Raw genomic sequence first — 13,669 nt, 5'->3', positions numbered from 1 at the left:
AAATATTCCTAAAGCAAGCTTATTCTCTCTTAAACTACAGCTATGGGCCAACCAAGATCAGGAAAGAATTTAATGCAGAGAATTTATAAATTTGTATATAAATTCTGCTGTGAATCCCTGCATGTGAATCAGGGGCCCTTTGACAAGTATACTTTATAGTTGCTGCTTTCTTAAATGCTCAGGATATACCCACAAAATAGAATAGGAATTTTTAGAAACATACATTCCATGTAGACAAATTAACCTGTTTTGTGTCTTATTTTTTCTTTGCTACTAAACTGTTACAGACTAATTTTATTTTTAGACTTTCATATGCAGTATATTAAGATCGAATTTATTTTTTACATTTGCCTCTATCAGTTTATCAGTTTGCCACTCAAAGCATAAACACAAAACAAAACCTGTTAATAGTCAAAGCACAGGTAGAGCACTATTTAAGATATATTCTACAGAAATAAAAATTGAGAATATTTTAAATCTAATGTGATTAACATAGAATTTGTGATTGCTTTATTTACTGAGTGCTCTAATAACACCATGAATATTTAAATCTAAGGAATGTTATTTGGGGTATACTATGTAAATTATTTTATTGCCAGAATCTCTGATACCACGCCACTATTAGAATGGATTTTCTCAGCTTCCTTTTTTACCCCCAGTTAATGAAAAGTGGAATTTTTTTCACTACTTTACCTGAGGTTAATAGGTAACCTCATTTCACATTTCATGAAAACAGTTTAAAATTTCACATTTCATGAAAACAGTTTAAAATTTTTTCAGCTACGTGTTAGTATCTTATGGCCAAACATCTTTATTTTTTTTTTGCAGAATTTGAAAATGAAATACTAAATGCAGACTATGGTTACAAATTTAAAACAGACAGTTTACAGTGTCTCATTGAGTAGCTGTAGGAGGTATTCAACAATAACTAGCCTTACTTCATCTTACCTGCCACAGATATATTTTATAACAAGAGTGCATTTTTTTCGCAACCTCTTTAGAAGAACTTACTTGTGGTCTTACAGTATATAGCTAGTTGTGTGTATGCATATGTGTTTTTATCAGGTTTTATGGTTTTATAGAGTGAAACAGTATCATCTCTTTACCACCAAAATGAATTTAAAGTGTAAGTAATATTTTATCAAATGGTACTTTATTTTATGTAAAGAACATAACTTACCACTCACTAATTTCTGTATACCCACACATTCTCTCTTCCTATTCCCTTTGCATTCACTGTCCCTGTCACTTAATCATCTCGCCATGCACTGCTTATACTCTTGCTACTTACAATCGTAGTCTTTTAGTAAATATTTCCTACATACATTTTTCTGTTTTTTTTTTTTTTTCTCATCCTGGTTGTCTTCCACTGAGAAATTTACTCTATTAATTGCTGTGTCCTGCCTTACATTTAATTGTACTGGTGGTACAAATTGTAGAATGGTGATAGTTAAAATTGTCTCAACTCTTAATTTTTTTGTGGGAGTATGTGGAGGATAGAATTGTGGGATTATTTGTTAACAGAAGTGAGTACTAAGATGGAAAGTTGGAGAGCTTTTGGCTGATTGGAGAGAATTCAGAGGTCACAGAATCCATACTGTTACAGGCAAATTTTGACTAGAGGCAAACTAGAATATATAAGGCTGAGTTATTAAGTATAACATATAATCCATAAAACATACAGTAAATTATTTTAGAAATGTAGCCATAGACTATATTTCAAACAGATAACTGGATTAACATTTGTTTCTGCTATTCAGTGCCTTACATAGAAAAAAATTTTGATACAGTACTCCTGGTTAGGAACACTTTGAAATCTGACTTGAAGTGACTAATGTGAAAACCCCCAAGGCTCACTGATAAACATCTGTGTGTATTTTACATCTCTTTTCTATTTAGAAATGGTGTGGTATAATGAAAATATTAATGGCCTTTGGAATTAAGCCTCAGTTTTAGTCCTGAAATAGTTTATTTTTACAAAAGATTTAAGATGTCAGCCAGTTGGTGGTGGTAAAATGCATGAGTCTTGTTTTTGATTAAAATCCAAAACTGCTCTACTGTATCTTACTTTGAGCTGGTTACTTAACCCTTCTAAGCCTTGGTTTTTCCAGCTGCAAAATAGAGTAACAATACTGATCTCATCTGTATTGATTTTTAAAAAGCCACAATAGTGAATATTGATTGAACAATTTTTATGTATTATTTCACTTAATCCCCATGAGGACCTTGTCATTATTGCTACTTCATGGATGGGAAAGCAAAGGCTTAAAGAAGGTCCAGTGTCCAGTTACCATACAACTAGCAAACCGTAGAGACAGGATTCCAGTTCAAGTCTTTTCGTCCTCAGTGCCCACTAGAACTTATCCACTGTGCTATTTAAATTTTCAGTCTTTAGCACAAAGCAAGGGCATAGTGAATCATAGTTGATAAGTGCTTTGCTGTTTTTAATCATTTTGCTCAAAGTGCTCACTAGTCCTATGACAGTATTGTGATATGCATGACTATAAGATTACCCAGGAAAGTGTAGATTTAAGTAAAGGTTAAAATTAAAAGCTAGAGCCTTTAAATATTGGATCTTCTTTTTTCTATGTGTGCGCACAAATATGCACAAATAGTGTAGCATATATATATATATATGTATATATACACAGTATTTTAGATACATACCTGTCAAAACTTTATAGCTATTATAGTTTCAATATCACATATGTATGAACATACTCATATTAGAGGAAACTGAGGATATGCTTATATTTAAATGGCCAATTACTTAAATATTCAGACCTAATTATTTTTCCTGCAAATCTGAGATTAATTTTATTGCTGCTCATTATCACTTTACTGAATAATAAGCTTGAGCAGAATTAATCTTGCTGTATTTCACTTGCTGATTCTTGAATGGATACTGAATTTTTGTCTACAAATCAGGTACCTTTTTTCTTTAATAACCTATAAATTTCTAAATCATTAGAAGTATACTTGATTTTTTTAAATGACATCAAATACCAGGTACAGATAAGTATTCTAAAGTTCTTCCACTTCCTGCTGATAATGATCAAGAACTTCCTCTCTGTTTTTTTTTCACTTATGTTTTCACCATCTGTAATATTTGAGAGATTATTTTATATAGCTAGATAAAGGTTTGTTTAGATGAACTTGAGCAAAATGTTTCTGGTATTTTTACCTTTAAATAATAACTACTATTCTTTTAATCACTATGATTTAAATCAGTAAATTACTAGGCTTTTTTTTTTTTCCTCCTTCCCTATTGCTATGCCTCTATTGTGGGATTTGTGTCTATATTTATTAATCTCTGACTCACAGGAGAGGGCAAAATGCTAAACTCAAAGGTAAAAACTTCTAATTAAGCATCAATACATTTATATAAAGTGGAGTGATACTTGTAATATTGGATTTAGTTAATTCTGACAACATCATGAACACAGTTTGTTTTCTCTGTTAAAAGAGATTTGGTTTTAAAAATTAGATTTACCAATTAAGATAAAGCTGTAAAATTTCTATACATCTGTCATCTTATTTAGTTTTTAGATAATTCTTATTCCTTTTTATATAGGCTCTTGTTTATATTAACCATTCTACTGCCTTTCCAAGATGAGGAGTCTCCAGACTAAGATTGTATTTCATTTTGAATGGAGTTTTAAACAAAATGTGATTTTTTTTTTTTTACCCCATTCATTCTTGCAGATTTAATTTGGCAAACCCACATTAGGTAATTTAGCAAAAGAGGAATCCTTTTCTTTATCCTATTATAGTAAAACCTCTCACTAATTCAGAATTTATTATACTTCAGATGCAGTATTTGTGATCTTTTTGAGTAAAAAATTCAAAATAATTTCTTCCTCTGAATTTTCAGGGTCATACTTATAAGGGGAAACCTGTCTAAAATCACTAGCTTTTCAAACCAAGGGCTCAAGAAATGAAGGATTCCTTCAACGTGCCTTCAGCCTCTGGGTCCAGCAATTAATTCTTGTATGTTAAAGGACTTTTATGTTTATGGTACATTTTTATGTAATATAGGCCTATTTTGAATAATGTAGGTAACCACATTTTATTTATTGTAGCATTTAGTTTATAATTGATAATCTGTACTGCTTGAAGGTATTAAAACTGAATTTTTATCTAAATGTTCTATGATTAAGACCTTTTCAGTAAGTCATATGGGCCAACCCATTCTGTTATTCCGAATTAGTGAGGTTTTACTGTCCTAGCGTTATAAAGAGTTTAAAGATTTTTTAAATAATACAAAGTTAGTTATAAAAAGGGAACTCATAATTTAGGCCAATCTTGTCTTACCTGGATTGTTACTAAAGGTTAGAAATATTAGATAAAAGAAGAAAGAGTAACATTGAATATGAAAGGATTTGATGTTATTCTGTCTAGCATTCTAAAATGGGCAATAAAAATTCGGATTTAATTAAAAATGTGTGTCTGTAGATCCACATGTGTACCTGCTTATTAGAGTTGCTATACCACATGAGAGTGGCTTAGACTAGTTGACCTTTTGAAATTCCTTCCAGATTTATATTTATTTCATGTGCAAGGAATTTGAATCTTGATGATAATAGAGATCATATTTTTGTGATGTATAGTTTTAGATTAGGAAAAATGAGTTCCCTCCCTTACTTACACATTCCAAACTAAAGTTTTATATTTTGGAATGTGGTTTTTATTTTATGGTCAGAATGCCAGAATATTCAAAGTCAAATATAAAAAGTAAGGGTGGAAGGAAATCCTTGAAGCAAGTGCAAGGGAGGAAATTATAAAAAAGTAGGGAGGAAAGAAGAAATGAAACAGAAAAAATTGGGTGAGAGTAGCATTGGTCGGCCAGAAGAAGACCACAAAGTAGAATGGCTGAGGGGCAAGGTGGGACAGGGAAGATGAATGGGAGGAGCCAGCCATTGGATTACAAAATATTGGATAAAGCTCTTTGGTCTTTATAAATTTTTTAAAATTCAATTGAGTGTAGCAATATTGATGGACAGGGTAGCCTTTCTGAGATGTGTTTGGGAAATCTAAGTGATTTGCAAGTCAACTAGGATTTTTTTTTTTTAAGTAGCTAGTACTAACACTATTACTCAGTTTAAAATAATTGTTAAATGACTTTGCATGCAGTTATTTTATGCAAACTAAATTTTCCCATGTAAACTATTTAGAATTTTGTTATTTGTATAATTTAATGACCCATTTACATTACATAACTGACTAGCTTAATAGGTTTTACCCATAACCAAATCTTATCTCTGTTTTTATTGATTTAGTGATATTTGCAAACAAGTATATAGTATATCTTTTCAGAATTGCTTCTTTGCAGGTAGATTTTTGATCTATCACTTCTAACAGCTGCAGATTCTTCTTGCTTGTTTCTCTTAACATTTTTCTCTTGTTCTTCCATAGTAAACTGATTTAAAGTTTTATTCTGAACATGAATAATGGCTTAATCACAAATTATAACACTTACAGATGGAAGTGGAGAACGAGGAGAAAAGGATGCCAGCAAAATCACAACATATCCTCCAGGCTCTGTGCGATTTGATTGTGAGCTTCGGGCAGTACAAGTCAGCTGTGGATTTCACCATTCAGGTAGCAGCTGGAACTTTAGGGTATAACTACATTTTTACAATTGTGCTACATAACTTGTTTAGTTTTGAAAAATGTAGTCTATTAAGTATGTGTTAAAAGCTGTAGAATGGCAATTTCTCTCAAATCTATAAAAACTTTGTTACAGAATCTCTTTTAAAAACTGTGTCATGATAGAATAGGTACTTGTCTATATGGTTTCTAATCTATCTTCTGATGGACTTATTTTATAATTCAATTAATGAAATTCTTGAAGATGAAATAATCCCTAAAATCTCTTTGAACTCTAGGATTCTGTGATTATCATCTGATCCCATATTTTGCTACTATTCAGTGAATAATGTGTATCAATGAATTTCTTTCTTAAAATGTAGAAAGTAATTAAATTCTTAGTAAATTATTGACATTTGACCTGTTTAGTCTAGGTTGTACTATTTGACCTTTATAAAAATAAAGTGTTAAATTCTTTCTTTGATACTAAATATATTTCCTTATTTGATAAGGATTGACAGATATTAAAGTTCTGACATTTCACTGGAGTTATGCATAATTGTACCAAACTCAGACCTATCCACTACTATATGACTATCCTAGATATGAGGGAGCATTATTTTCTATGGAATTTTCTACTCATTATTAAAAGGTTTTACAGTTACCCAGATGATGTCTTAATAATATTACTGTTATTAAAGGACATTTATAAGAACTTTAATGTATTATGAAAAAATATTATGTATTTTTATAACCTACAAATATATTTTACAGAACTAAAATTATGTTATTAAATATAAATTGTGATTTGATTATCCATTATTTTAGTTTTTATTTTAATCATCTGATGCTCATATGACAAGTACACTCCTTAATTATCACCCATTTCACTCATCCTCACACTCAGTTCTCCTCTGATAACTATCAGTTGATTCTCTATAGTCTGTTTCTCGGTTTTTCTCTCTCAACCTCTTTTTTTCCCTTTGCTCATTTGTTTGTTTCCTAAATTCCACATATGAGTGTAATCATATGGTATTTGTCCTTCTCTGCAGTCAGTATTTCACTTAGCATTATACTAAGTCCATCCATATTGTTTCAAATGGCAAGATTTCATTCTTTTTTATGGCTGAATATTACATTATATACGTACCATATATTCTTTATCCATCAATATCAATTACCCATTTTAATGGCTCTGTAAATTTTAAATAGTGAGTGTTATACTGCTTTCAGTATTGTTATGATAGATATATGAAGTGCATATCATGAAAAAAGTAAAGCTGTGTTATTTTGTTTTCAGTGGTTTTAATGGAAAATGGAGATGTCTATACATTTGGATATGGGCAGCATGGGCAGCTAGGACATGGAGATGTCAATTCCAGGTACTCTGATTTTTTTGTTTGAAGATACTAGGTTTTTTTTTCTTTTTAAATATGTATTTCTACACTTGAAGTTGTATTTGTACCACTGTTTTATAAAATGTGGCCCATAAATTATTGGTGGATCTTGATTTTTGTGGTTGAGTGCTTTTGTGGGGATAGATGATTTTGTGGTTTCAAAAGAAAAGTTGGGGGCAGCCCCAGTGGCTTAGTGGTTTAGCGCTGCCTTCAGCCCAGGGCATGATCCTGGAGACCCGGGATCGAGTCCCACGTCGGGCTCCCTGCATGGAGCCTGCTTCTCCCTCTGCCTTTCTCTCTCTCTCTTTCTCTCTCTCTCTCTCTCTCTCTAATAAATAAATAAAATCTTTAAAAAAAATTAAAAAAAGAAAAGTTGGTTTATATTTTATACATTTAAAATATAAGAGTGACTATGATTATCACCAAATCCTACTATATTTTTAATAATTGTTATCTTTTCAAAGGCTGTTAGTGACAATAGAAAAGATAGTGAATATCCCCAAATTGTATTTTTAAAAATTAGCAATAGATTCATTCAGATTCCTTGATGTTGTCTGTTTTGAAATTTTGATCTAATATTAACATGAAGTCATGGAAGCATTTGAGTAATTTTTAAACAAAGCCTGTGGTCTCTTAGAGAAACTATTTGACTTATTCAGAATAGTGAAGAACTAAGTATGATGGAGACTACCAGACATTGCCTTATACTCATTCTTCCCTACTTCATTTGGTAGTAGAGTTTTTGTTGGTGACATGACCGTGCAGCTTAAGACTTCATTTTCCTGCCTCCACTGCTGCAAGATATGGCCATATGAATTAAAATGATTTGTGCTTTGGAATCATACTGTTAAAGGGAAGGGGAGTACTCTTCCGTTTCCTTCTCTTCCTTCCCAGCTTGCTCTCTGGAATCCATGTATGGGGGCCGGAACTAGCGATCATAACTTGGAAACCATGTATTGAGACTGGCAGAACTACAAGATAGAAATAGTCTGAGTCCCTGACACATAGAACTGCCACATTACCTTCTTACAAGCAGATGCTTGGCTGAGAGAGAAATAAACTTCTGTCTTGCTTAAGTCCTTGTTACTTTGGCTTTCCTTTTAACCACTGAATCCATAACCTGATTAATACAGTGAGAGTGCTTTTGGCCAAAAGTATAGAAAATCCATCTTTAATAGTTTAGGACTTCAAGAAGAAGCTGCCAAGACAGGATGTGATGTACAAAGAATAAGGGAAAAGAGCAGGAATAAGCACTGTCAGCCACATTGTGGGTCTCACCCCTGTGAGAGGTAGGAAGGAAGACCCGAGTCTGAAGTGTTTACATTGAAGTGCAGTTCTGAGAGTTTCAGGCAGGTAGTGGGGTGTCCTCAAGTTGAAGTTGCCTTTGGAGGAGCCCCAGATGGGCAGGATAGTCCAGCATTACACCTTCACCATGCTCAGACATATGCTGGCAGCATCCTAGGGGAAGAATGGCCTCATGGACCCAAAGGGACAGCTTCTAAGGCTGTCAGCTATGCTCCCTGAAGCAGGTTTTCAAAGATCTGAGTGATCCACATACATGGCTGCCCCACCATTGAAATCAGCCTTATTGATCAAGTCTGGATATAATATATAGCAACTTCAGGCCAGACTTGACTTACCAATTTATTTTGCCATAAGAGCCTTCTTTCTTTTGTGAATCTCCACTCTGCCTCATTCTCTCTTATAGTCGTAAGATACCTGCCAGAATCAATCAACTGGATATATATGGTTTCTCTTTTATATCCAGTGAATTACCGTAGTCATTAGATAAAATCCAGGATTTTTACTGTTCTGAGACTACCCCATTACTCTGGCAGAATGTAGTTATTGCCATTTATATGGTAAAGACAAGTGATTCTTTTTTTTTTTTTTTAAAGATTTTATTTATTTATTCATGAGAGACACACAGAGAGAGAGAGGCAGAGACACAGGCAGAGGGAGAAGCTGGCCCCAAACAAGGAGCCTGTTGCGGGACTCGATCCTGGGACCCCAGGATCACACCCTGGGCCAAAGGCAGGTACCAAACCCCTGAGCCACCAGGGATCCCCCAAGACCAGTGATTCTTTTTTTTTTTTAATTTTTTTTATTTATTTATGATAGTCACACAGAGAGAGAGAGAGAGAGGCAGAGACACAGGCAGAGGGAGAAGCAGGCTCCATGCACTGGGAGCCCAACGTGGGATTCGATCCCGGGTCTTCAGGATTGCGCCCTGGGCCAAAGGCAGGCGCCAAACTGCTGCACCACCCAGGGATCCCAAGACCAGTGATTCTTAATCCTGGCTGCACATTGGAATTATCTAGGGAACTTCAGGAATCCTATGCCTGGATTCTACCTCTAGAATTTCTAAGAAGCATATATTGAGATGTGGGGTTTGGGGTGGGAGGTGAATGGAGACAAGGGCAGTGCTGTATATGATCAAGAGTTGTTTTCCTAAAAGCTGTCCAGATTCTAATGTTCATCAGGATTAAGAACCACTCACTGTCTGTCCCTGAAGGGCAGAATCAGATCTATTTGCAGTGTACACAAAATAGGTATGTAATGGAATGTCCTTACTTTGATGAATGTTGTTGCTAATGAGAAGAGATGATTAAGTCATCATTGAGTTAATTTCTCACTAAAAACATAGGTGTAACATACATTTGATATTCTTGTCAAAAGAGTTATAAAGCTATCATAATCTTTTTTATTAAGTGTTTTATTTTAATTCTAGTTAGTGAACAAAAGCTATCATAATCTAAATGACAAATACTGTGTTTGGAAAGAGAGTAAATGGTCTTTGGCAGATGTAGTTTATCAAATGTCACTGGATATGACATTTGGATATTGGGCGTTGGACACAATAAAATATCAGTGGCTTACAAAGTTGAGCAGTTACTATCTCAGGTGTTAGAAGGCAACAGATAACTTTGCTTTATAGTTGAATGACATCAGTGATATGCAGAGACTGAGTCAGGCTTGTAATTTGGGGACGAATTTGGCAATTTTTCTATTTTTCACTGAGGCTCATGACACAGAAGAGGATTTATCATCATCATCATCATTGCTGTTATTATTGTGTAGTCATGGTATAAGCTGATAAAGGTGCATTGCAGTTAGACATGAATGGACCATCAGTCATGTACAGCAACAGGGGGCACTTCTTCACACATCATACTTTGTACGTGGATTCCATTCCATAGAAAATAACTGGCAAATTACAGTATCTCATGGTCTCTACTGAGTGGGAGGGAAATACTGAAAATCATGATTATAGTCAAGTCACAGCGCTGAGCTTAACTGTGTAATATGAAGAATGAACAGCATAAGCACAAGATTCTGCTACACTACATTGAGGTGTAATGGCTATTGAAAGAAAAGTGCTCTTGTCAGTTTTTAAAATAAAGAGGTTACCTAAAAAAAAAAATAAATAAAAAAAATAAAGAGGTTACCTAAAAACAATGTCTCATAGACCTGGTTATATCAGTGAGCACCATCCGTTCATTTGCAGTGACTTGCTCAGGTGACGGTATTATAACAATATGCTGAGTATTTTCAATTTATCATTTTCACAAAAGTATAATAGGTTTAAATTATTTTAAAAAATACATCAATATTTTCTGGTGAGGTTTGCTTTAACTGCTCAAAGTTGTTCTTTTCCCACAGATACATTTTCATTCCTGGTCCCATTGATTGAGTTGGAACTGGAAGGTTGTGTTGTAGCATATGGTATAGGGAGAGCTAAACTGGGTAACTCAGTGAAATAATGCCTACACACTATGCCTGGTGTATTAAACAGAAATTAGCTAAAACCATTTCAATTGATGTAACTACTCTAGTTACCCTGTTTGTCTTGACTCGTGTGAGACTTGGAAAGCAGGACACGAGAACTGTGGTATTAATTTAGAAATCAATTGGCCATGTAACTGGAGCAACAGCCCCAGGAGGAACAGAGCATGTGTAGCATACATGTTATCTACCACAAAAACATTTAATAGATACTTAGTTAAAAATAAAGTGTATGGTTGGGAGGATATTTTTTTTAAAGTTTCTAGTAATCAAGTGCTTCTAACTGGAATTTATTGTTATAGCACACAATAATGTATGATTAATGGAAGGTCAGTATTGTAGTATGCATGGTGGCAAAGATTAACAACATGTTATTGATGGTCTCCTTACTTAATGTATTATTATCTTGGCAGAATGACTGAGTTCATTCTCTAGTTTGGGTCCTGATTCTATCACTTGGTGCCTATGTGACCTTGGCCAAATTACTTAACTTTGCTTTGTCTCCATTTCTTCCTCTGTTTAATTGGAGTAAGTATATTTCACTCAGAAAGTTCTCGTAAGAATTCAGGAAGACCATGCTTGTCATTTACTTATTATAAGCACAGGGCCTAGTCTACAGTAAGTCCTCAGTGATGTTTTGTGCTGCTTTTTAAAGTGAATGTCAAAAGGCTTATGAGAGCTTTTATACATTCACTCATGGCATGAGTCTACTAACCCTCCCTTTGGTTTATTTTTTTTCAATATGCTTCTAAATGTCTGAATTTCACTTTTTTTTTAAATACCATTTTCAATAAACCTTAACCTGGATATTGGCAGAGAGATTACACAGTTTAGATGCTTTTATTCTATTTTCTAGTAGAATTTTGGTCATAGTGTTTTTATTTCATATTTTTTTGCTAGACTGTCTTCATTCTGCATTAATATATTACCCAATCATAGAATCTGGAACCATTTAGACAAGGTTGAAATCTTTCTCTTACCAACTACATGACTGCAATTTACTAGGCCATACTTTAAATATCCCATAGGATTGTTGAAGAACTAATGCAGTGTATTTAAAATGCCTGGTGTGCCTACTATGCATGCAAACATACACATGTAATTTCTCTTTTCTATTCTTCCTGCGTTTTCAAAATAATTTAATAAATGAGTTCACTGATTATAGGAAGAATTCAAAGACTATATTAGAAGGTATGCCAACAGCTCTGGGAAAATGCTTTAAGCTCTTAAGATCTATCCATAGAGTTATTTTAATAATCAGTGATATATTTTATGTAAAGGTGCTCTGCAGACTATAGACAAGTTAACTGTTCTAAGAACGTTCCCTTTATTCTTTGCTGCTGGACATTTAGAGAGCACTCGTTCATCATATAGCCCTTTGGGCCACTGTTTTTTGGCAAAACTCCCCATACCTCGGAGTTGAAAACCATTTACCTTTCACTACTATTCTTGACCATATTATGCCATCCACAAGTTAGAAAATATTACTCTTTTGAGGAGGCCATTCTGCTCAACTCCCTTTTTATTACCTACCATTCAGTTGTTGCCTTTCATTCATTGCCTTTCATTCACAAATTTAGTGTCTGTTTCACAGTGTTTTCTGATTCTGAGTCTTGTCACACTCATGATTGATTTTTGTATCCTTGCCAGTAGTCCCATACAGTAAACTTTACTTCCGCATTCATAGCGGTTACCTCTAGGACCCATCTTGGATCCAACGCAGCTCCAACTCTGAATTCTTAATAAATACCTCATAATCTGATGATAATTTCTTCTTCTCTTACTTAGGTTTACTTTACTTGGCCTTTGACCTTATCAGTACTTCATTCCCCACTGCTCTTTACATTTTTACTCTCTTCCGCCCCTTTTACTTTATTTTCTTCCCAAGTTAGAGATTGTTATTTATTCTCTTCACCTAGACTCTTACCAGTAACCTCAATTTTCTTGCCCTCTTGGTTCCAGTGCTAGTGCATGGCAAAACTTCCAGCATGAATCAATCTATCCATGTTTTCCACTGTCTAGCCTAGGCTTCTGGAAAAAAAGTAAGTCACCATACATGTGCAGATTGTTACCTGATTTCCAGGTTCCACCAGGTCTTCTACAGTGGGCAATCATTGTTCTGCTTTGTAGTTTTGAACTATCTGGTTTAACACCTCTTAAGAATTTGATGAATGATGTGGGGTCTCTTCAGAACAGTAGATATAAGAATATACACATAAAGTTTAGCTTACAAATTCAGCAGGTTCACAGATCTCCTGAAACTCACTCCATAAACTTACTAGAAGTCCTCTAGATCTGGGTTGAAAACTCCTGGTCTGCATATTGATTGTTCCATTTTACTACCAACCTTTTTCTGTAATCTTCAAATTCTCTGCTTACCCATTTCCTTCTTTCTTTCAACACATGACTTCTGTTCACATCACAGCAAAAATAAAACCATTAGGTGCGAAATTCTTCTGCCCACCAACTCTACAAACCTACCTGCAACCATACTGCTTCTTTGTTCCTTATTCATTTTACTTTGAAAGAGGGACCTGCCCTTATCCATGGTATGAAGCCTACCTACCTTTTCCTTAGGGATCTAGCTCTATTTTTTTTCTCCCTCAACTACATTTTTAGTCTTTTAATCCCCACTCATGCTTTTAAACTTACACAAATCTCTAGCATCTTAAAAAGACCAAAGCCTCATTAAGCTTCATTTTCTCTTTAGCTGTTAGTTCTCTTTTCTTTTTCTTTTTTTTGTGCAGATTCTTGAAGGGGTTTTGCATAGTCTCTGACCCCACTGTTAGCTCTTCATCTGCTAGTGCTGTGCCTATTTTCCACCAAAGAGACCTTTTTCTTGCTAAATCAAGTTGTCATTTGTATGTGTATCTAGAGTGTTTAGCATGTACATTATT

General features: G+C 34.2%; 1 protein-coding gene across 29 annotated transcripts in view; it reads left to right on the top strand.

Annotated features, from left to right (window-relative positions):
- MYCBP2 (MYC binding protein 2) overlaps nt 1-13,669 on the top strand; it is a 266,736-nt gene that overhangs the window by 91,284 nt on the left and 161,783 nt on the right. For 24 of the 29 annotated variants that reach the window (XM_072760790.1, XM_072760789.1, XM_072760784.1 and 21 more), the window contains 2 exons: nt 5,482-5,601; nt 6,890-6,971. In XM_072760790.1, the coding sequence (XP_072616891.1) occupies nt 5,482-5,601; nt 6,890-6,971 (202 nt within the window). Of the gene's footprint in view, nt 1-3,874; nt 3,991-5,481; nt 5,622-6,889; nt 6,972-13,669 lie in introns of those variants that run through there. The other 5 variants (XM_072760796.1, XM_072760793.1, XM_072760794.1 and 2 more) reach the window with 2 other exon arrangements.

Source organism: Vulpes vulpes, chromosome 6 (genome assembly GCF_048418805.1).
Source record: "Vulpes vulpes isolate BD-2025 chromosome 6, VulVul3, whole genome shotgun sequence".
NCBI classification, from domain to species: Eukaryota; Metazoa; Chordata; class Mammalia; order Carnivora; family Canidae; genus Vulpes; species Vulpes vulpes.
This window is presented reverse-complemented; position numbering and strand designations above follow the sequence as displayed.